Consider the following 25,517-nt stretch of genomic DNA (forward strand, 5'->3'; position numbering starts at 1 on the left):
CAAACCTGCACTGTCCAAGGGAAAGCAAAATAACTGCACCAGGCAAAATGAATGTTCTCCACCTTACCTGCAAAAAGTGTCAGACTTTTGAGGGGTAAAAACAGAGTACAGTGCTAGATCAGGGAAACAAGAAGACAACTGAATATTCCTAACTCTGTGGAGGAACAAACAATAAGGCCCTCAACTAAGACCAAACATTCTGTTTGCTTTTAAGTCCTAGGCTTTACTAGCAATTTCTTTTTCATCTGAGTAAGGCTGTAGCAGCCAGTGGCCCCAAATGAGGATGACCGGTTTAAATGTCATTTGGTCCTAGCCTCCTACAGCCCATGCACTGACTGGCCATAAGACAGTATGATCTTAACAGCCTCAGAATGACTTCTCACACTTCAAAATTTGCTCCCATCAATTTTCAGTCACACAGTGAGAGGCACCAACTGGGATGGCCTTTCTGCCCAGTAGCAGCAATATTCTTATTTACTTCAGCAACAGAAAGATACTGACACTGCAAAACAAACTAATATATACCCAATAGAAGTTCTATATATATACACACTAAGAAAATGAAGAAAGCATGGAGCTAGGAAACCCCAAACACCCCTGCTCCTACACTGCACAAGTAATATATTTTTGTTTATGTTTTCTTAGAACATTCACTACAGTGAGGTAGAATTTTGGAGGATGGCAGAGACATATTTATGCACTCACATAACAAAGCAGCAGCAACGTAAAAAATGGCAAGAAAAATAAATTACTCAGTAGCACACAAATAGAGGTGGCAGCCACTGTCCCAATCCCTACCTTTCAGAGTTGCCTTCTTAAGCACCTTCATGGCATAAAGCTGGCCCGCATCAGAACCTTTGATCTTCCTCACTAGAAATACCTGTAAAAAGCAAATATTTTGAGTACTGAATTTCTACTTACAAGCCTTACTGCATGTGACAGGGGAATAGTTACTGTGGTTCAGTAAATCCAATGAAAATTACTAGCTGAAAGTATTTCATATCTATTTCATTTGCAATTGGTTGAGCTAGCTCTGGAAATTTTCAGTTTTAAGCCTTTACCACCTCACAAAGAAAATATGTTCAACATTATTAATTGCCCTTATACATCCAATTAAGGATGGATGAAAAGTCACAATCAGTGTGCACATATCTCTTCGTATTCTGAAGAATTTTACATGAAAAGAATTTTTATGTCTCATTTGTATTTAGGAATGTGCAATGCCTTAAAATTATTGTCATTGACTAAATTAAAGAGAAAAACCAGTTTGGTCTAATTTATGCCGGAAATCATGAACAGTGACTTGCCTAAGATGTAGCTGAAGCAGAAAGTTCATAACACTGAAAATCTGTTATTATAATAACAGATAGATAGCCTCATGTGTCTCATCTTCTGACAGTGTAAATTTTTAATTGAAATAAACTAAAACTGTTCCTAAAACTGTATACTTTTTGTTTTACTTCACTGAAGTGTTTCTTATCTGCCCCTGAGTGCACCTGAGCATTAGAGGAGTAGTGAACAAAAATATCAGTATTTTGGTTTGGTCTTCATAAGACTTTCAGTGTTTTAATAATTGAAAATAAAATAAACAAATCTTTTTGTTGATTCCCAGGACTGACTCTGTCTGCTGAGGTCAAAAGGACCAGACAAGAGTGTCTCTTTTTTGTTTTTTTATTTCAGCACTTCTCTTTCTGGACAGAAGCTGAAGTAGAGCCAAATGTAGAAATAAAAATATAGTCTCGCATATACTTACAATTATATAAATTAACAAAGACTAGGTGAAATTATGTAACTAATGAATGTCTAGTTAGATTAAAAGCTCTGTGGCAATTATTTTATTAATTTCCTGTCCAGGAGCCATGCAACTTTGTTAATTGCTTCCACCTATAATATAAAAAGTAAAAAAAAAAAAAAAAGGAGGAAGTCTGCTTCTAGGACATTCTTTGCAAGTTAAAAGACTTTTCCTCCTAAAAAAAAAAATAATCTGTAAACAGATTAGGTTCTTCTTGAACACACTTTGAGGAAACGTTTGTGGATAGTGAGAATAACTTTTACCAACCAGGTACAGAAGCTAGGAAAAAAAAAAAGAAGAAGAAAAAGAAAAAGGTAAATTCTCTCTGAAGACCTCAATCAGGACTCTTATGTCTGACAGCATCATAGCTATAACACTTCTGCAATATGATCTGGCACAATTTTGGTGAGACTTTCCTTCTCAAAATGTTTCCTGTGCGGAGAAGATAGTCACAGTTCCTCTGTCAAGCTTCCCTGAATAGCTGAGCTTGGGCACATGTTGCTTATTCCCATCTCCTGTTTCCTAGTTTGATGAACATATAAACAGTTCCGACACTCACAACTGTGGGAACAAATTATGAAATCTGTATGCAACAGGAACACATAAGACTTTCTGAAGTGTTTTTCATTAGCATTCATGATAAATTAAGCTCAGCTGCTCCAGCATTAACAGGAAGTCAATCCATTTCAAAGTTTACAGAGAAAAGCTGGAATATTTTTTAATCCAGCTCAAATAAAGGATTTAATTTTTGTATTGTATTGAAAGGGAGGAAAAATTCAAAAGCAAAGTCACTCAGATACCAGATTTTCAGCTCTATTATTATGTAAAAACAGTTATGGGTTCTTTACCCACCTCCCCCAAATCCTTAAGATAATGGTTATATGTGGTAGTGCATATAGAATAGCACAGAATGCTGTATCTGCAGAAATATTAGGCTGCAGTTCTAGGAATATCTTGTCTGCCATATAATCTGTATTGCTGTAATAAGCTAAATTATCAGGTTACATTACTAGTCAGCTTTTCCTTGTAGCACAGAATAGGGCACCTGTCTGCATTCCCTCCAAAAAAGATGAGTCACGAACACCATGTTCTTTGTCAGAGGACACCAAAATAATCATCAAACCAAAAAGGAAACAGAACAAACGAAAATGCATTGTACTGCAAAATGATGTCATCCTTCTGATTATTCTTAAAGGTAAAGCTATGTTGTTCTTGAAACCACCAGGCGCCCCTGGAGTGCCTACTTGTTGGTTATATTAGCAATACTATACTAGTTTGCCAGAATAGCATGGACATGTGTCTGAGCATGACTTTCAATTTTCTATTTTGATATGTTTGCAAGAATCTCAGGTTATTAACCCCTGAACCAGGAAAACTTCTTGAGCTGGAACAATTGGTGTATCACCCAAATCCTAATCTAAAAAGCGGTGCAAGTGTTATGCCTCTCAAGAGTGTTGAGGGCACTCCTGCTGACACAAAAATCATCTCTAATCCTGCAAAAAATTAATTAGGCCTTGGGTGAACAACTTGAAAACCTAATGCTTTGCATCCCCAGAGACTTACAGATTTGAGTCACTAACTCAAATACCAAGGTGATGAAAACTTAGGTGGTGGGACATGGGACACTGGACATTGCAAGACACACAGAGGACACGACCCTTCCCAGTGTCTTTGTTGCTGCTGGGGGGTTTACTGATCTTTCTCACAAAGGATATAGAAAGTGATTTGTAATCACATGCAGCTCCAAACAGGTATGATGTCCACACTCACAGTCCGACCTCCCCAAAATCAGATCTCCTTTTGGGAAGTGGTGGCAGAGACTAGGCATTCTGCTTATAAAATGCCTAAAGTAGGAAGGCCAGCTCAAACAGTTAAGACTGAAATACACCAATACAATTTAAGACAGCCAGTGAACCTTTTCTAAAATCTTTACTGCCTGAGTATGAAAACTGGTCATTCTACCTGTGTTACTTCTGCAAAAGACATTTCCTTATCAAGCTCTTCTCCTTCTTGTATTGAGGCATACAGTAAACCTAATTATGAGTTGTTTGATTTTATACATTTATTTGATTTTCAAAATTCATATACCATCACTGTGTTCTCAAGAAATTCTCTAGATCAAAACTTGGTATTTAATGTTAGCTTTCCTGATACCTCTCATCTCAGGGAACTCCTAATAGATTTAATTATCAGTATAATTTTAGTATAGTCAGGAAGTTGACAAATCCTCTCAATATAGATTCTTTTAGGAATAAAACTAAAGGTCCTGATTGTGAATTTTTTTTCAACTCCACAAAATAATATACTTACAATTATAAGGAATTCCATGACTGGATTTAATTAGGTTCACTGTTCCAAATGTTTCAATCTCTTATTTAAACTATGGAAAGACTATAAGGCAGAACTGACTACTCCCTCTTTCTTTCCATCTTTTGTTCTGTGCTGGTTTAAAGGCGAACCAGCAGGGGAAATGAACTCACCACAAGAGAGATTATAAGTCAGAGCTAAAATTTAATAATAATATTACAATAAATACACTGGCACAAAAAGGAAAATTGCTTTCAACTCACAAAAACCCAGCAGTATAACCCAGTGTCCTGGGGCACAAACCCAAGGGGGTTTGTTTGCCCTTGTGCTGAGACCCTCTGTGGCTCCCCCAAGTACAGAGCAAAAGGAAATGAAAAACCTGTTGGTGCAGGCGAGGGCTGTGGTCTGGCCAAGACCAGTGATCTCCTCCTGTCGAGGTCCTGCTGCTTCTCTGGATCCAACAAGAAGTTCCCAAGGTCTTCTTACCCACCACTTATGTACCCTCAAGGAGCACCCAGTCCCTCCCCCTGGGCGGGGACTCACACAATGGGTGGTTAACTCTGGGAGCCAGGGGGTGTTGAACTGTTGATGGCCCGCAGCTCCGCCCCCCCTCAGGCTGGGTGTGAAGGTGATAATGACCCCCTGGGCAGCTGCTGCTAATGGTCCATTGTCCTTGGGGAATGAATAGAGGGGGTAGAATACACAGCTTTGATCACCCCACACACAGCGTTAACTGGTCCCTCTTGCTGAACTAGGACATGTTCCTATTCTCATTTCCAACTAACACGTCCTGCTGAAGAACTGTCTCTGGGGTTAAGAAAATCCTTGGTCTTAAGGTATGTGAAGAATGCTATTTTCCCCCAAATTAGCATGGGATCATACAGGCAGGAGTTTTTTCTCCCATGATCTCACCATAATGATGCTGTCTTCTGCACTGAGGTTTATCTCTCAGGGCCTCTGAGTGTAAGCTTCACAGTCTGGAACTTGGAAATGTATTTGAGGTCCCATTTGCTCTCATTGGGAATTGTGCAGCTAACTTTTTTAAGTCTTTGAATGTTCCTATTTATATCCTCCAACAAAGCAGCAGTGGCACACTCACCTCCCTGGTGGATAGGTCAGAAAGAGGATGTAATTTTATCAACAGTGATGCTCACTAGTATCACTTTTACTTAGCAGTCCAGGTCCAGAGCCATAAGCACAATTTTAAAGAGGTTTATATGCAGCAATACAGCTAAAAGACATAAGTGTTACTAAAATGAAGATAGAAGAGCTTTACTTATCTGCCTTTACAATATAATTTATATATGGACAATGTTACCAATGTAAATGAACTCAGAGAAAGGACATGGTATTTCTGGTGTTGCTCTAGGTGATTAGATGATGACAAAAATTACCTTTCCATATGAACCTTGTCCTAATACTTTCAGTAGCTCAAACTGAGAAGGATCTGCTTTTTCAAAACCTTCTTTGACATGATGACTGATGTCTATTTCCTTCACGATACCTTCTTCCTGCAAAGGAAACAAGAAAAAAAGAAAAGTTCCCAAATCAGAGCTCTTATCCTAAGGAAACATTCTTTTTAAAAATCTCATCTTCTGTGATGCTACAATCATGTAGGAAATTTTGAAAATAGAAACAAATGCTTGTCCAAATATGCCACGTGCCTGTTACTGGCTGGGGAGGGTAATTGTCAGAACATCCAAGCCCGGTGCTTCTGTTTATTGAGCCTCAAGATACAACTAGGTGAAGACAGAATATACAAGCTGATCAAAAATACACTGTGGAACCTAGTATGCCCATCAGAGACCTTGCTAGCAGAGTGGTATGTACTCAAATCTGTACTATAGGGGTCTAACACACCTTTCCACACATTTCCTCAGTTCCCCTCAAATAATCATTTATATCAATCTTAGAAAACTTTCTTAGGCTTAAGCAACACTTCTAATCAGTAGGTAATAAAGAAAAGACATTGCCAGAACTGTCTCTTCCTATTTACCTCAAAAATTGTAATGTTACTACTGGTAATCCTTTAAATAGAAGACAAATGAACAATTAGATGTGAAAATGGGGTAGTGGTGAGAGGAAGACTGACACACGCTTTCTTGTTTGCAAGAATTAGCTTTATATGGTTTGGATTTTCCAGGTTCTTTTGTTAAAATATTTTCATTGTCAATAGATGCACATTCCTCAAAGACATCAGTTCAAGTAGGACTTTCATCTTTCAAGCTGTGACATATGGGATTTGTTTTAGTTGTTTGTTTCATGTTATTTTCGCATGTTCCTCTAAAAATTTAGAGAGTGACTGGGTCATGCAAGACCCAGAGGGACTACACAGTTTGCAACAATCCAGAAAGTCATTGAGCTGGAAAGAAACCTGAAAGAAAGGACCTGCTCTTCAAGGACACAATGATAAGACAAGAAATTATTTACACTCCCTTTCATTTCTGTATGTTTTGTACACCTACATTTGAAATTTTGGGGTTAGTTGGGTTTTTCGATTGTTTGTTTTTCAAATTATTTGCTATAACTTTTCTACAATTAAAGTATGGATTTTGAGAACAAAACTGTTTTTATTTCATCTCCCAGTGTGAAGGGAATTACTAATTTAGGAATAAATTTGAATATTTCTGCACCCAGCAGAAATAATTGGAATCTCACAAACATTTATTTACATGGAATTTTCCTGCAATCATCCTTTCTTCCCCCCAAAATATCCTTGTAAATCTCAGAAATATAATACTGGTTTCCCATTTTTAAAATCAATGTTGAGAAAATAGAAGTAACATCCTAAAATGAAAATGCATATACAAAAAAACCAATCAACCAACCAAACAAAAAAACTTAGCCAAAACACATTCTGTACTAAAGAAGAATAAATTTGATTCTCTTTTCCTCCAGAAAAAATTGCTATCACTTTCTACCAGCCGTAATTCATTGGACACATGGCTCCCATTACCCAGATTGCTTTCTGTACTGTAGCTTCATCCCTTCTCTTCCCTACCCTGCACCTTTATACTCATGTGCTTTGAGACTATAACTTCTGCTTGGTTTGAAAGCTTCCTCTACTTTGTGCATGCTACCCCAATCATGGAAAGTAATCATCATCTCACAGCAATTCATTTTTTCTGATCTTACTTCCTTTAGTTTAAGGTTTGCCTGAAAGGAAATGTTTGAAACTAACGAACAGTTTTCACAGAAAGATTTAAAGGATTTCTAAGTACCTAAATGCCATGATCTCTCTTCTCATTTTTCTGGTTTTCATTGCTGTGAGAGATAGAGTATCTTTCTAACATGAATTGTATCAATTTTTTCTTTTTCCTAGGTGAGAGAAACAGTAGTAAACTGATACAACTACAATACTCTGTATCAGCTGTTTCCTAAGGAAACCTGGTATTACCCATATCCTGTTATCAAAGGTTCCACCAAGTTCTGAAGAGATGAGTTTTCATATTGAGAACATGCATCTTTAGTAAAGTGCCTGCAGCTGAAAGACTTGTACATTGGTAGGAACATTATTTTAAGCTTAGCCTAGCTCAGCAAGGCTCACCACCCATCTTGTTCAGTGGTTACTCACTACAGCTAAAAATGACTTCCCAAAGAGTCAGGCTCCTGACTCACCTCCACACTTCTCATGCTTGGCAGTTTGCTCTCTATTAAGCACAGGCAGTGTTTGGGAGGAGTGACTTCTGCAGGCTGGTCTCTGTGCATGGACCCCCAGCCAAAAACTATCATGTGATGAAAAAACCTGCATGATATCTCAAGTCAATGGAGCTTGAGAGCATCTAGTCACCATTTCATGATTTGACCCATCTCTTTTTGCAGAGAAGCACAGCCCAACAAGAACAATACACTGCAACGAGGTGATGCAGGATGTGGATACAAATTTGGAAATGCATTCAGGAGACAAAACTCTGCAAAAAGGAAACTAATCCTAATTTTATGTATGCCATATATCTTCCTTAGATTTACTTCTCCTTTGAGCTGACACTCATATCTCAAAAAACTGTGGAAAAAACTGTGGATGAGACCTACACAAACAGCAAATCCCTTTTTAATTCAGTTAGATTGTACTTCAGCCTGAATCTTGAAGTCACTTTCAGCTACATTTGCAAGTTTAAATGATAAATGAGTTTCAATTTGTCCATTCATATTAGTCATCAAAGTCTTAGGCCTATAATCTTAAGTATATTTCCAATTGTATTATTAAATTTTATATAACCTCTTTAGGTCCATGAAATGCTTTCAGTTACAGGAATATGTTGAAAGTATTAAAGCGATGACAATTCAGTTTGCTGGAAGAATGCTTAAAAACTTCTAGCATTCCCAGAGAACAGAAACAAAACCAATAATTATATGCATCTCAGAAAAACAAAGATATTATTTTAAAAGAATGGAACCCAATACAAGGCCTACTGAAATTCATCAGAAAAGTACAGATTTTAAACATGGAAAAAACCCATTAGATTCTGTGATTTCATTAAACTGTAAAAACATTGTTTGGAAGAGGTCTCTAAGGTCATCTTGATCAGACCAGCTGGGTTTTTTGTCTGCTGTGGTTTTCAGTGTCTCAAACAATGAAGCTTGAGCCATTTCCTATGACAGATTATATTCTTTTAATTTGCCTAAAGTCAAATCGAGCTGCCTGATCCATGGCTCCTTAGGAGGAAGTAGGATATTTTTCTAGGAAGGCAGTATTTCCTGTGGATTTCCTGTGGTCTCCTCACTAGAAAGGGGCAGCAAAGCAGCACTGAAGAAAAGCATGCCAGACAGCTATTTTTTCACCAACCATCACCACCGTGGCATTACTTGAGAGCTATCCAAGAGGTAGATAGTATTTTATCTAGTATAACAAATCCACTTACCACTGGAGCAGAAAGCCAAGCTGTCAGTGCTTGAGACTAAAGATGGACATAGGCCCCTTAAAGGAAATATATGCTGATGTGTTTGCACACGTGCACCCATTCGCCTTGCATGTAATTCTAAAATCTTGTTACTTTGCTGCATGCAGTTAAACGCCACCCTGACATCTGATCCCATTACATCTTGGAAGGTGAGTAGGGTCAGCCCCAATTAGTACTTGAATGGGAGACCTCCTGGGAACACCAGGACCTGTAGGTTCTAGTCCTGAGGACTTCACTGTCACTGTCCAAGCTCACTCGGCCGTGGCAGGTGAACCTTAGGAGTTAAAGGGTGGGGCCAGTTCTGCGCACGCTGTACCTCACCTAAAAAATCCACTGCGCAGGCTGGAAGGGCACACCCACCTGGGGAGAGCTCTTCTCAAATCTGCGTTCGCGAAGCCAATCCATACATACATTACTTTGCTGCATACATTCTGGAATAACCTCTGTTTGCTTTACATTACTAGGGGAAAACCCCACAAACCAAAACAATCTTTTATTCTTTATTAATATTCTTCCTCATATAGGATTTTCTCATTTATATCTTTTGAAGTTTCCCTGTATGACACTATTATGGAATATGGTGTAATTTTTCTCAGATATTGATGATCAGAGTGAACACCAAACTATCAAAATATAAGCATTGTGGGCAGATCCCTCAATGGTTTTTGCTCTGAGTTGCATCTTAGGAACTTCTCTAACATGATTTTTTTTTTTCCCACTGCTCCAGCAAGTGCAGCAATCTGCATGAGGAATTTGCATAACAACAATAAAACTAAGAGAAGAGATTCACAATACAGACAAAGCCTGCACACTGAAGCAGCCGTTTTGATGGATTTCACTGTGGAAAAAAAATAGCAGCCAACTTCAAAAATGGTTTTGATCAGTGAAGTTGGTGGAGTCAAAACTGAATGTTCTATAGTTTGATCGTGTAACAGCTGTGTGCAGCAGACTGGGCTCTTGTTCGCTGCTGACTTATCCCGACACTGCATTAGCAGGAATGCTTGACTTGATGAAGCTTAACCTTTTGTAAACTTCTCTAAATATTTATGTTTGCATCATCCTGTGACAAAAGTGAGATGGATGTTCTTGGTGGCTTGGAGAAAGCACATGGTCAAGCAGGACAGACTAGGTGAGGGAGGGCAATGATTGGGGAGGATAGAAGAGGAATGGAGAGTGTTTCTCTATGCTAATACAAGAAAGACCAGTTCAGGGTCTGACTCTAAATTGCATCACTCATGTAAAGGCTTCCCCCACAAGCTAGCAGAAGTTTTGGACATAGAAGTAACCCAATATTTAAATGGATCGCCTCTCCTTTGGGACATAAGAGAAGAGAGATTCTGTTCTAGCCCTGTAACCGTGGATAGCACAGACACCTCTGTTTTGGTGCTTCCTGGATGGCAGCTTCTCCCTGTAACACATCTTGGCTCACTTCCCAAACTTCCTCATAGAGACCTTGGAGAAAGAGGGGCACTAATGGTCAGTGGTTCAGGGACAGCAACCACAGAAAACTCTTCTAGGTGCAACAATGCTCCCTAACTCACTGTCACATACTGGAGTAAGAGCAGGAAGTGTAGGGGTATGGACCTATGAATGGAGTACAAAAGGTCACTCAAGAGGGCAGGCCTCCCTGGAGAGGAATTTCACTTCATCTGTAGTCTCCTACCTTGCCTGCTCCACAGCCTCTCAGCAAACATTATGGAAAGAATACCTTCTAGCAAATGGGCAGGTTTAACCCCTTTTGAAGTCTTGTCTGGCTACTGCTCAACAGGCTTTTGAACAAACAACACCAAATCCAACTACCCAATATCTTTGTCGCACACAAAACAACTTTCCTCACCAAGATGTCCTGAAACACCTGGAGAAAGGGTTATTCCAGAATCAGCTACTTCTACCAATGGAAAATTTTATGCTACCATATCACATGGGCAAAAGCCATGGTGCTAATATAAGACGATTGTTGATTTGAAAAATCAGTAAGACAGGATTGTTATTTTCATTCCTTCCCTGGCCATCTCTTCAGTTGCAGAGGATCAAGACTGGCATACAGGTATGGTCATAAAGGGTAACCTTAATTTTTCAATAAAAATATGTGGTTTTTTGATGTGCAAGTCTTACAGTCTTCAGGCTTGTGTGCTTTAAGGCCTAAGGTCAAGAGAGAAATGAATGAAAATATGGCAAGAGGAAATAAGAAATAATGCTAACGCTGAAGATACTCTATTATTCTTTGAGAGAATCATTATTTGTCTATAGCATATGATCAAGATACAGACTTGATTTTTTTTACCAATCTTGCCATTTGGCAGGTTATAATCTAACATAAACCCAAATCACAACTATTCAACTTCCAAGTATCACAGGCAACACAACATTCCAAAATAATACAGTACATTAATAAAGCATGTTTAAAACTGTGATATGGGAATAGTTAGGAGAGGATATGTCTGTTAATGATGAGGCAGATTTCCTCCTCTCTTTCACAGGTTTTGATCTGGCTCAACCCATAGAGGAGTCAAGACATAACAGGCTATTCAAATGCTGCTTAAGGCAGGAAATTAATTGCTGACCTGTGTTAAGTTCTTTGAGGATAAGTATTCACAATAAAAAAATTAAATAATAATAATTTTTAAAATTATATATGTATTATATAAGGAGCATTTTCATTAGCCTCTTCCCAGGCCAGTCTCCATCAGCTGGAGTAAAAGTTGAGGAAGAAATCTTTCATTTTAAATGGCTTGTAATCCAAGTTCTGGCCTCTATTGTGGTAAACTGAGCAATAATATCTTAAATGGGTCTGGTTGCTTTGTTCTCTACTGTCAAATAAATATTTGCTTTAACAATGTTGAATTGAACGTACTGAGCCATTAAAGAAGCATGAGGAACTCATAGTGAATTCGCTGGACATTGTGCCAGGTCTGTACTTGCCTTTTTAAGCATAAGGTCACTTACCTTCTCAAAAAGTCATATAAAGTTAAAAAATACACAAGTATTTTAAGAGAGATTGGGATTTCTTTCACAGATCTTTCACAAAAGTGACTAGAATGTGTTATCTTGCATATAGAATTCCAACAAGTAGGTCAAAACTCACTGGAACACAAAAACTTTGGAGTAATTCCTTTGAAGTGCAACACACTGTCAGTCACTGTTAAATTCAGCATGCCGTTTTATAGAGAGAATAACTATTAAACTTTCTTTAGCACTTCTCTCCAGCTTCAATTTTTTATCCCACATTTTTAGTTTTTTCTCCCTAATGCATGTCTCTACAGTTGAGGTTCAGCTGAAGTCAAACAAACTACATGGGAAAAATGGGAAGAGATGAGTCACAGAGAGCAAAGGCAGTGAATGTAATCTGCTGGGTAGACTGATGATGTCTCTGAGGTGGAGGTCTGAGTATACTTGGGAGACCCGGGTGCTACCTTTTGTGCTATTAGTCTTCCTGTGTATCTTTCATGAATCACTTAGTGTTGGATTCAGCTAAATAAATGCAAGTATTTATAGTGCAGGAGACAATATTTTGAATAATTGTTTAGATTTACTTTGCAGTTAATAGAGGGAAGGAGGGACTTTGTGATACAAAGAGATCAGATGAAATCACATCCTAAAAAGTGCACATTTCTCTCATCTATGAAGAAGGCCTGAAATAACTTCCCAAGATGAATTCATGTTTACTGTGTATTTTAAAAAAATTCTTTAATAGAGTAGTATTGTGGCCAAATTTCTAACAGCACTACAAGAGAAATGCTTGCTGATAAATGCCATGGACAACTTAATAGAACTCCTATTGACATTTCAAAAGAACTTTTATACTTGAAACATCTACATGATTAAAAAAATACTCTAAGGTGTTAGGAGTGTTCCACTTATCAGAATTTTGCAGCTCTGGTAAATGAGGCATTTTTTTTACTTCCTCCCCAACCTGAACTATTCCCATTTGCTCTTTTACTTTGAGAATTAACACAGAAAAAAAAGGAAATTATCTCATATTGCAGTAATGGATAGACAAATCATCTGAAGTGTATCCAGCAATACATGATATCAGGTGGTCTACAACTGAGTTCTCCTTCGGCTTGGATTGAAACATTTTGGTCTTGACGGTTGGTGTTCTTTATCTAATGACTATAATGTCTTTGCAGACTCAGTTCCTGACTAAGACAAATGCATACAACACAATAACCATGAAGACACACGAGGAGAAGTGTGTCCCAAGTGCAGATATACATGAAATACAGGGACACCTTGAGTACTGTGTTCAGTTCTGGGCCCCTCAGTTCAGAAAGGATATTGAGGTGCTGGAGCGGGTCCAGAGAAGAGCAACAAGGCTGGTGAAGGGACTGGAGCACAAGCCCTATGGGGAGAGGCTGAGGGAGCTGGGGTTGTTTAGCCTGGAGAAGAGGAGGCTCAGAGGTGACCTCATCACTGTCTAGAACTACCTGAAGGGAAGTTCTAGCCAGGTGGGGGCTGGTCTCTTCTCCCAGGCACTCAGCAATAGGACAAGGGGGCATGGGCTTAAGCTCTGCCAGGGGAAATTTAAGTTGGATATCAGAAAAAAATTCTTTACAGAGAGAGTGCTCAGGCATTGGAATGGGCTGCCCAGAGAGGGGGTGGATTCACCATCCCTGGAGGTTTTTCAGCTGAGCTTGGCCGTGGCACTGAGTGCCATGATCTGGTAAAGGGACTGAAGTTGGACCAAGGGTTGGACTCGATGATCTTGGAGGTCTTTTCCAACCCAATCGATTCTATGATTCTATGATTCTATGACACTAATTCTTGATCTGACTTTCAACCTCAAATGACTAGCTAGGGTAACTCTAAATTTTTGGTTAGTTCTGGTGCAAACTGCAATAGTTTATGAGGAGTGGTGAGTAGAAAGAGCAAGGGGTTAAAGAAAGTAGAACAAAAGCAGACCCATTTGGTCACAAAAAAAATGCAAACAGTTTGCCAGCCTTGGTCATGCAGCAGCACTCTACAAATACTCAAATACACTTGTGAACTTTAACAGAAACAGTCTCAGAATGAGTTACACCATTAAAGGACAAAGAACTCAGGTATATTGCTCTAAGCTACAAAAAAACAGAGCAGGAACATTTTCATCAACATCCTACTTGGTATGGCTTACAGGTGTGCTATTGGTCTTTACAACTCAAAAGAGCTGTAAGCTCCATTACCAATTGTTTCTACTGGTGAATAGGCAAAAGAAGAACACTTGCTGCTCATCCACCAAGGAAGTGGCTTCCAGTCTGTCTAAAGCCAGCGACTAGAAGAAATCATTACTCCTGGAATGGTAAGTATTTTTGTTTCCTTATGATAATGCTATGTCACCACTAAACAGGGTTATGAAGACCATATGCAATAGTAAGGGACATGACTTCATTGAAAAAAAGAAACAATTATTTTATACAGGCTTGCATATGTTACCCTCCACTTCAGATCAGCTCCAGTTCCCAGGTTAGTATTGTTCCCTGAACACTCTGGTCTGAAGTCCTCACAAATTCTCTATGAGTGGCTTGGGTGACTCCCACCAGAGACACTCACAGGGATGCCCCTGTCCGCCACCACTGCAGCCCACTCACTCGAGCTGCCTGGCAACTGCTGAAGCACATCAGCACTCACAGGGTAACCTTAATGTGACAGTCCTAACGTGATGACAACCCACCATTCATGTGTTACTGTGACTAGATACAGGTGGCCCCAACATCCCTGTGTCCCAGCTTTTCATCTGCAAAATACAGGTAAGGTCATCCTCCTTTTTCACAAGGTTAATGGAGTATAAGGGCACTGAAAAGACTAGGAATGCTCAGATACTATGACATTAGGCTCATAAAAGAAGGAAGGACTATCTGTTCAGGATACTATTCAAGAATTATAAATACTTACTAAATTACTCCATTTCTCTTATTGCTGCACTCAGCGGCTTCACAGACCAGAAAAAAAAAAGGTGGCTGATGTTTTACTAGTGCATTTGAGTGTGAAATAAAAACTCCAGCTGCACTAGGAAGATAAACTGCTTAAGCAAAACATATTTGCAACCATTTTCTCACCATTTCTCGATCTAAATGAAGCAGTACTCACCATAGCAGCATAAATGGCACCAGAGCACAGTAAGTAGAAAATATAAAGCCCTAGGGCACTTGCATGGTGATTTTAAAGAACTGAATCATCTTTAATATGCACATTAAAGGAAAAATATCAGGTTTCCTTTCAAAATGTTAGGCAGAGTGGACAAAAGGCTGTAATAAAAGATAATCACATTACTGAAATGTTGGATTAGTCAGTTTAGGAAAAATACCCGTCTGCACTTGTAGGGTTTGGTAATTATTATCTTGTCTTTGAGAGGAATACTGGCCTGCTTGCACATTTTGTGTCCTCCCATTAATTAAATCAAGTATCAGCTAAAGGTTCAACCAGCTTGTACTTCACAAACTGGAGTTCTGCTGCTATTATGTTAGGAAAAACCGTGTTGTAATGAGGTTCATTATCTCAATGGTATTTTACAGGCAGAGTATTAATAGGGAAAGGGACTAATGTGAGGTCATTATGGAATCAAGGCAAATACAAATTAGTTTTAATGCTACTGTTTGCAGAATAGAGCATCAGTGAAGCCATTGAAGGAGAGAGGCTAATGGAGCTGAATAAAGCAGACAGAAGATGGCAAAAGGAAAATCCTGCAGAAATTATATGACAAGATTTAGCTACAACATGTACAGAGGAATAAGAGATGGAGGGCAGAGAGAAACAGGGGTATCAAAAAGGACACCAGACAAGGACAACTAGCTTGTGCCTATGCCAAGAGAGAAGCAAACCAAGAGAACTGCAATAACAAACAACTTATAATGCAACTTTTGTCCTTTTTATGCAGTGGCTTAATCCCATTTAAACACCTAACCATCTTCCTGGTATGAGGAAAGAGTGCAGGCATGCAAGTTTGTACCGGAGTGAGCTGATGGGGAAGCAGCCCTGGCATGCTCAGAACTGCTCCCAAAAGAAAGCGTGAGAGCATGATGGGGACCCCACTTTGCTGCATAGATAGTTAATGGCCCTGGGCATCCAGCCTGCTTCAGTAACTCAGATGGGCTACCAAAACACATATCAGTGTTGCGAATCCAAGCTCTGCTTATTTATGTAGACTCCAGCTTCAATATTTTAAGTTATACAAAAACACCCAGATAAAACAGAAAAAAAGTTACACAAAACACCTGACAATACCTCATCTCATGCTGGGCTCCAGTTTCATGGACAAATATTTAACATGGGATACTAAAACTGCATACTTACCTCTTCAGCTGTACTACATCCATGGCTAAGACCCAGGTAGGTCATTATTTGCAGACATATGTATTTCAATGTCTGAGAACTGTTAACACACACAAGTACCTGTGCAAAACAGATTTTTAGCAGTCTACAGGAAATCTGGCTCAAGAAAAGACCCATTACATTTTGTGGTTTTGTGAACTACTAAGAAGCCTTTAGCTCATGTCCCTCAAGGATTCACACGGTCATCTCCAAGGAACAAGCTGCCAACTGATTATCACACATCCTCTTTTCCATGAAGGGAATGATTGTTTACAATTGCTGTACTAAACTGAAGCATATATTATGTATACACACTGACTAAAAAGATATGTGTTTGAAGAATGAGAATAAAGAAAACACAGAAAATCCATCTGCATGCAAGGAAACTCCTTTGCAACATTGTTTGGAAGACTCCCTTATTGCAATGTGGTCAAACTGTTTACCAATCCTTTTGCAGAGATTTACAACAGATAATAAGTCTTTGCATAACAAAAGTGCATGTGGGATAAGTTACTCGGTTCTCAGCTGACTGGGATCTTGATGGGCTTATCACAGCTTCACAGCAGTAAAAATCAAAAATTCAGCCAAAGCTGATCCACACTCTACTGAAGTTCAGAAGGATTTCCAGAGTAGTATTCACCAAAACATATCTCTCTCTCTGAGGTAGCTATCTCAACTTCTGTCCAGCTGACAGAGAAATGGGTTCTTTTAGGCTTTGCTTTGTTTCAAACAACAGCAGGCCTCTAAAACAGGACTTCGGAATCTGCCCCTTTCTGCTGACTGTAAAGTCTATGCTAATTAATTCAGAGACAGATAATTCTCCCCTTCCTCATCTCTCAATGATTCCTTTAGCATCAGATGGAGCATATGAGCATTTCAAATGGAATACATTGCATTATATTGGACATTTTCAGGCCTGCCCTTGGTTGACCCACCTCTATTTCACCACGGATTTTCTACAGTCTCAAACAGATAATCTGAGGTGCTCCTATAATTTCATTTTTCTGCCCTGATGTATACTTGTCCCAGCTATTGCAACAACCTTCTGCAGGGACATTCTTACCCTGCCTGGCTACTGCCAAGACCTACCACCACAAATCAGGGAAATCAGGGTTCTTCGACACAAAACTGGAAGCAAAACCACAACACTGCGTCAGACATGGGGGAAGCTTTGTATGTATGGCTCGGCTTTGCAAACAAAGATTTGGGCAGGGCTCTCCCCACGTGGGTGTGCCCTTCCAGCCTGCGCAGTGGATTTTTAGGTGAGGCACAAGCGTGCACAAAACTGGCCCCACCCTTTAACTCCTAAGGTTCATCTGCCACGGCCGAGTGAGCTTGGACGGTGACAGTGAAGTCCTCAGGACTAGAACCTACAGTCCCCTGTATTCCCAGGAGGTCTCCCACTCAAGTACTAAGCAGGGCTGACCTGCTTAGCTTTCGAGATCTGATGGGATCGGACATTTAAGAAAAAACCACCAGTTTCTTCAGCCTCTTAATTCAAAATACATTTTACTTATTAGCATAATCCTTGTAGTATTTGGCTCACTAGATGACTTGACAACAGTTAGGAACTGACAAGATGACAACTTAAAACAGCCCAGCTGCAGCGCTCACCACCACATGCCTTCGGACTGCAAGACATGGGTTTCAGCTGCCTTGCAGTCTTTTACTCTGTCCCAACTATGTAAAGGGAGATTTACATCAAGTGGTCTTGGTTCTTTTCTTCAGCCACCTATTCATAAAACCTATTGAAAATTAGGGTACATGACGATGAAGGAAGGCAGTGGAAAGGAACACTTTCTGTTTAAGTCATTTCTGTGCAGAAGCCTCCAGGATTTTTAAAATATTGGGATACCAGTTTTAGAGCAAATTCACTTCTCTAGTCTTCATTCTACAAGTATTTTTTAACATATACACAAACAAGCAGAAGGTCAAAGTGAGATTACCGAGTTCCTGCCAGTATATTTCCTTGATGTGTGGCTTTTTCAACATTTTCCTGTACTAGCTGAAAACTGTTACAACAAATCCACATGGCATCTTACAAGGTAGAGGCTGGGTTTGGTGTTTTTTAAATAAAAGAAGATCCAAATGGCTTTCCTGCAAATGAGCTTGCAAACTATAAATGGACAAGGTGGAGAGAGGAGATTTACACCTACTGTCTTACTGAATGGACATAAGTGATTCCAGAACAGTACTTACAAAAGACCAGAGCACAGATAAAGATCTTTAGAGTGCAACATCATGACCTCATAAGTTTATCCCCAATGAGCTGTAGTAGTTAGAAGTTACTATACAGTACGCTGTGTGAGATTGTTCCTATGCTCAGAAGCCACAAAACTGTCTGGGCTCCTGGAAGACTAACCACTGCTTCAGAGAAAAGTGAATGGGCACAGACTAAATGAGTTCTTCCTATTCTACTTTCAACATTAGCTTCAGATACAGATTCAGTTAGTAACCTTAACAAAGAAAAATAAATGTCAAAATACAATGTCACATTTCACATATGCATAACCAATTTTTTTTAATATAAAGCTAATAAAAGAAAAGTGCTTTTTGATGCTCTGTATGCTGGGTGCTATCACACCTATAGTCAAAATCACCAGCTGGTTCCACTGGACTGCAAACTCAGTGAAATTCTTAATGCAGCTGGAAGATAGAATTCTGAAGAAGAATCTGATGCAACATTATAATCACCAATATTTTTTTTTTGCCACATGAAAAATTGGAAACTCACTTGAATTCAGTAAAAGTGTATGAAACACAGGACACCAAGCAACAGCTGCTCCTGTTCCTTTACAGATAAGGCATTTATTGTACATCTCAGGGAGTCCTAGGCAATTATGTCTGCAGCAGATTATAGCATTTATGGTGAGCCTTATTTTAGAACCCTAGCCAACCAAACATATCTGCATCACTTGTAACCACAGCGATGTTTTATAAATAAAAGCATAAAGACAACTGAAGGGTAAGGGAAGTGATTCAATCAATCAGTAACAACAGGAAGATAAAATTAATATGATGGACAAAAGAAAAACAGACAACTGGAAAATGACAAGGGAAAGCCAAAGAGGAAAGCTGAAACCACACAAAAGTGTTGCTTTGAAGAAGTGTTTCATCAAATGCACAAGTCCAGCACTCATTTGTTGCCCAATTTGCCATCATAAACAATGAGCAATGCCACAGTGTTTCCAAGACACCATGGGAGGTAAACTTTCTGTAATTTAAGCCAATACTGCAAGAAAAAAATTAATGTAAAACACAGTGAAAAGCTGATTATGAATTTGCCACACATTTTGCTTTGTTTGTATTGTTAAATTTATTTACATTTGAAACTCTTCTTTTTCATTGCTGACTACACAGCAGGGTCCTGCTATGCCAAAGCAGAGTTCCAGTTTGCTTTGTTAAAAGCTCAGTTTTCTCGAAAACATTATTTTTGGACTGTGCTCATTCTGATTTATTTCCAGTGTTCAAAATGTTTCTTTACCCACAAAGGCTGAGTAAATTGACATCTGCTATCCTTGAATTTTATCCAGAAGTTATAACTGACACTTTTTGTACAGGGCAATATCAAAATCCTTTGTCTGCGTAGAACTCCTTATGCTTGTGAAGATACATGCGGATGTCATCCATGAGTTAGCATTAAACTCTATCACTGGATCCATCTGAAAAGTCAAGTAACATAAGACTTACAGCTCTGCACAGCAGCAATATCCAAAATTCTAGTTACATGAAATAGTAAGTAAAGGTGGGTGACATATAACACTGCTGCATAAACAGCCTTCATTTGGAGGTAAGAGTAAAGAGAAGTAAAAAACTCACATTGGCTTCTTATTTCTGTAACTACTTTAATGTCAGCCAGCAAGCTGTAACTATGTTTTAGGGATACTGAAGGTAGATTAGGTGCATTTATAACAAGGATCCCTGGAACTGCAGAGAGTGGAAGAACAATCTAAGCCATTTTTCTTGCAATTAAGGATAGTGAAAATAGAGCCAGTATTTTGTACACAGGTTGCAAGTTGACCCAGGGCAATGTATACCAAATAAGATAATTATTATAGTAAATACACAACATTATTTCCAATTATTAACAAGAAAAAAAATACTATGTATTTCCATGTGTATATGCTGGGTTTTATCTGGAGTAAAATCAGATTTTATTTTTTTTTTCCCCACAAAAGGCAATCTAAAGACCTAAGGAATCCATCACATATTAACAGCACCTATCAGCTAAGCTAGCTACTGAATATCTCTCCCTTAGGAGCCACCAATGAAAGGCACATAATCTCTTGCAGTATTATCTTCACAAACAAACAAGCAAATGAAGTTACTCCTCATACTACCTGAAAACTTCCTGCCTGCCTTCCAGTCATCACATCACAAATATTTGAGTGGTAAGCTGTCTGTGAGAGTGCCAAGTGGAGCAGCAGGGCCAGGCTGGGCAGGAGCCAGGGTGGGATGCAGCTGCAGATTCCTGGGGTCTACACCAGCATCACAAAGGTTATGATGGAGAGATGAACATAGCTGCCACCCCTCAGTCCATCAACAGCTCCTCGACCCTGGAGAGGCATTGCCTCAAATATGTCTCCAGCTGCTCTAATCTTGGGTAGCTGTAACCAGTCTTTTAAATCCTGACCTGAAAGTGAGCCACCTGCGAGTGAGGTGGTAGCTAACCCTGGAGAAATGGAGTTAATGAAAGGAGCCAGGTCATGTTGTAATTGCAGTCAGTCTTGGGAGCAATATAAGGCAAAACACGCGGGGGACATTCCAGCAGTGCGGCCTTGAAGAAATCATGGAAGGATTTGGATTGTGAAGAGTCATGCTAAAGGAAGCTGACAAATTCCCAGCCTGTCACACCCAAACAACTGTTCAACACTACAGGGTAACCCCTTTATGATTGCTGCAGAAATTTTGGGCAAAGGCAACAAACAGGTTGCAGACAGGTACCCAGGGTGCTCTTAAAGAGTTGGTCTCCCAACTCAGCCCACTCTGGGACTTGGGGAAAACCCTGCTGGTCAAAACAGGGGCTGGCCCCCACCTTCTAATCTGCACATGGAAAAACTGCAAGCCCTAAAGCAAGCCTGTTGCAATGTCTACCTGCATTATTTATCCTACTATGCAAGACTGGAGACAAGCATCAAATCTAAATTATATTTAATGGATAAAGTCAGGAGCAATAAACTTAACCACACTATGAAAAATTCGGGTTAGATATCTGGAAAATCCTTCCCTGGAAAGGACAGAGAAACACCAGAACAGATGCCACTTAATGTATAACCAGCTTGTATTCTACTACCCTTCAACTGCCTCTTTTTTGTTTTATCCTATCTGGTATTGTACCCTTCTGTTGTGTTTTTAAAGGGCCCACAGTGTGTCCACATGGCTGTAAATACAATGAATACCATTGTAAAATGGTGACCATTACAAGATTTATAACAGATATTCAGAATTCACCTTACCAGTACACGGCCCAGGTCTTAAAAACACTTCCCTTTATAAAAAGGCATAACTCTGGTTTACGCTTTTAGCTCCATTATCGGAAACATAAGTAGATGTTTGAGAAGAAATCCTCATAATAGTTTTACAGGACCAGGCCCTGAAAACAGGATACAGATGGTGAACACAAGATGCACATTGAGAGAAAACAATTCTCGTTTTCCACAATGGCAGAATGCAGGTTAGTTAGAGCCTGCTAATGATTGTACAAGAGGAAGAACAGTTATGCATATGTGCCAAATTTACTCATGAAAGAATGAACTGGGCATCAATATCTGTTGCATCTAATCAACTAAATTAGGTAAGTGGGGAAACAAATTATGCCCCTTTTAATCAACTAACACTGTCATCTCCTTTATAAAAACTGGGAGAGTTTCTAAATTTGCTTTTAGTAAGTTTAAAGTAAAAAAAGAAGATGGAAATATCCTGTTAACAAAATACTGGCTCAACTATCAAAGAACTTTCTGCTGACTTTAGAGCAGCATCAAAACACATAAATAGCATCACTCTATGAAGAAAAGTCAAGGATGAAGAGCAGATTAATCACTTGGTCTTTAGAAGTTATTTGAGAAAAAAAATATTAGATCCTGACTATGGATTTCAAACAGTGTGACTTCACTATACCAATGAAGGCATAAAAGACTGAGGAATTAGGACTTTATTTATTACTGTTTGACCACATCAGACTAGAGAACAACAACATAATGTTGTGTTATTTCCCCTCTTGTTATAAAAAGAGAAAAGAAGAGCGCAGAGTTTCAGCAGCTTATCTTCTTTCAGAATGCAAGTCTTTGAAAAAAGATAAATGCCACTGACTCTCCTGGGATTCAGAACCTGCACCACTGATGTGACATCTGCAGTGGGAATTCCCAGTGCTCCTGATACACCATTCCAGGCAGAAGAGCTCCAGTACCATATCCATTTATATTTTACCACTCCTCAGTGCAAAAGAGTTGTAATATTCCAGACTATAATGCCACACAAAGAGCAACCATAAACAAACTGGATTAAAAATTACCTAGGTATTTAAAGAAACTTTTCCTAAAGTGATACAGGTCTGAACAGATGGTTACTAAATTTTACAACAAAAAGAACCCCAAACATCTATATAGAAAATTACTAAGAAAAACTGGATTTTCATCCAGGTTTGAAAGCTCCTTGCACAGGATGCAGGCAGACATTGCAACCTGTACAAATATATTTCAATAACATAGAGCTTTATCAAATACAGTAATTCAAAACTAATTCAACTGAAAGCCAAGTTAGAAGCTGTACAGTTCACATGGTTTACAAAAGACTCAGAACCTTCAGGAAGTCAATGTAAAACAATTTGCCAAACAAAACCACTTGACTACAGAAGGTGAAAACAAAACTTTTGGTTATAAATGTGTAAGGTAACCTCCGGAGGAACAGCTCAGCATTGCATTCATCCTCCAAAGTCCCTTCATTTTGCTTTTCCTTTCCGTTAAAGGGAAATTAAATTCCCTTCAAAGTTTCAGCTGCCATTGAAAAACATTTCAACAATCCAAATACAGGATTTACTCCACTGACCACTAATGCCACAGGCCCCAAAACGACTTTCACTGAAAGAAGATGAGTTTTGCAAATTGTAGCTGCATCTATAAAGCAATGAAAAATTGATGGTTTCCTTTTGACTTCTACAGAAAGGGCTTCTTTGCACATTTCTTTCCTCGGGGAATTTATTGCTATAATTTTCCATTGGAAAGTTTCAGTATTCCTGCATTGCTAAAGTGACTGCAATGCTGACCTAATCTGGGTCATCAAACACCTAGAATTAATCACATGTCTAAAAACAAACAAACAAAAAATTGTTATGTAATTTTACTTGTTTGATTATCTGTAATTATTTCTATCAAATACAATGCAGAGTTCTTCAAAATGTTAAAACACATAGGCTGTAACTTCTGCATTTTTCTTCTATAAAAATGAAAAATGCAATTTACATTTCATTTTTCTTTATTGTTATTATCAACAACATATGCACTGTGAACATCATCCACTGCAGGATACCAAAGTAACAACAGAAACATTAACCTAGCCTCAGAAAGCCCTGCAAGTTGGGTAAGTATTAACCTCAGACATTGTGAGGTTAAGCTGCTTGCTTATGGTAACACAGTGAATTTGACATGACCAAAAATAAATCCCAAATTTCCTGATCCCCAAGCCCTATCATAAGGCAACACTGATGTAATTGCTAAATTTTAATTTAATGGTCTGTGCAATTCATGTTTCTAAATCTCCAGTGCTTGTAACAGAGAGTATTAATGCTTTACTTCAGGTTCAAAAGTACAAAGTACACTAAAAGCTGTTTTTAGGTCAATGGAAATGAAATGGCCCATCTCTAAGCACCATGCTGTTTAAGCATGCTAATGCTTACAGAACTGTATGGAAATGTTAGGTTTGCAGCTCTCAGGTTCAATTACCGCTGTCATCAGAGCCGGCAATGCAGTGCTCAGACCAGCTGTGCATTGCAAGGCCTGGGACATTTTCCATACAGCTCCTCTTCATGTGACCTTGCCCCTGCAGGCGCAGCTTGAAATGTCATCATGAGAGATCAGACCTATTAGTTTCAGCATACGGTCACTAGGTGGGATAAGTCTCCACTATGTGTTGCAGGAAGCTACCTACTCTGTACTCAGAGGATATTCTGGTTCCCAAAAGATCAAACAGCATGCAGCTCATTAAAGGAATTGTTAGAGGACTCAACTGCTTGCTTCCCAATCCTGTTTCTCCTGATGCAACTGTGTGCCCAACATGTCTCTCTAGAAGAACCCTGAATTGTTTTTTATCAGAGGCCCCAAGAACCCCCAAACATGGAGAGCAAAGACAAGTTGCAGGTACGCATCCTTTGGAAACTCATCATTTGCAAAGGTCACAGAAGAAGCAAGGACAAGCATGCATGCCTCAGACCACCATACAAGTAGACAATCCTTTCTGCATCCAGAAACTACCTCCAGGTCTCACCCAATACCAAAGTCTGCCATTTGAGGACATTTTTCCCATGAAAAATACAAATTCAAAATTTCTTTTTACCTTCACTGTCTTCATTATGTGTTTATCTTTCTTGCTAACTGACTGTCCCTTCCCCACATTTTTATTAAAACTTTTCCCCTGACTTGCATTCTTTATTGCTCTTACTGGTCCTACCCATTTTGTGGGTTAAGCAACATCTGCTCAGATAATCAGGACAGAAGAGATTAACAAGTCAGAGAACAGTCATTACCTGCAGACAGTCTGAAAATAGCCATCTCCACCAATCCAAGGGAGAGAACCATCAATTACAGTAATCCCACAGGAAGGCAGTATTTGCATAGAAAGAGTATTTTAATCTTATAAGTACAGAACCCACAGTAAAATAGGTTTTTCTAATTCCAAAAATGTCAGTTCCAGTATTTCAGGAAATAAATAGTGAAATTAGCATTTGTAATGCCATTAAATGTAAATTGTGTCATACTTCTAATGATTAACCAGTTCTAGAATAAGGGACTACTTAGTATGAGTGAAAGAAAACCAAAAACATTTAGGCAGTAACAGCTTATGCTCTTAGGGACAATCACCTTTTCTTGAACTTCTGGGACTACATGCATGTACAACAGCATACACATGTTTATACTGGAGCCTGAGGCATCCAGTTATCCTGATTACGTAGATAATGCTAAAATAAAGATATGATTTCTTGAAAAACTCCAGACCCACTGTAATGTAAGAACACTTTT

The 25,517-nt window shown here is 39.0% G+C and overlaps 1 protein-coding gene across 1 annotated transcript in view; it reads right to left on the bottom strand.

Moving 5' to 3' along the window:
• RPS6KA2 (ribosomal protein S6 kinase A2) overlaps positions 1-25,517 on the bottom strand; it is a 167,618-nt gene that overhangs the window by 96,242 nt on the left and 45,859 nt on the right. The window contains exons 2-3 of the mRNA XM_071549435.1: positions 5,494-5,610; positions 799-880 (exon numbers count right to left, since the gene is read on the bottom strand). Of these exons, the coding sequence (XP_071405536.1) occupies positions 799-880; positions 5,494-5,610 (199 nt within the window). The remainder of the gene's footprint in view (positions 1-798; positions 881-5,493; positions 5,611-25,517) is intronic.

This window comes from Pithys albifrons, chromosome 2 (genome assembly GCF_047495875.1).
Source record: "Pithys albifrons albifrons isolate INPA30051 chromosome 2, PitAlb_v1, whole genome shotgun sequence".
Taxonomy (NCBI): domain Eukaryota; kingdom Metazoa; phylum Chordata; class Aves; order Passeriformes; family Thamnophilidae; genus Pithys; species Pithys albifrons.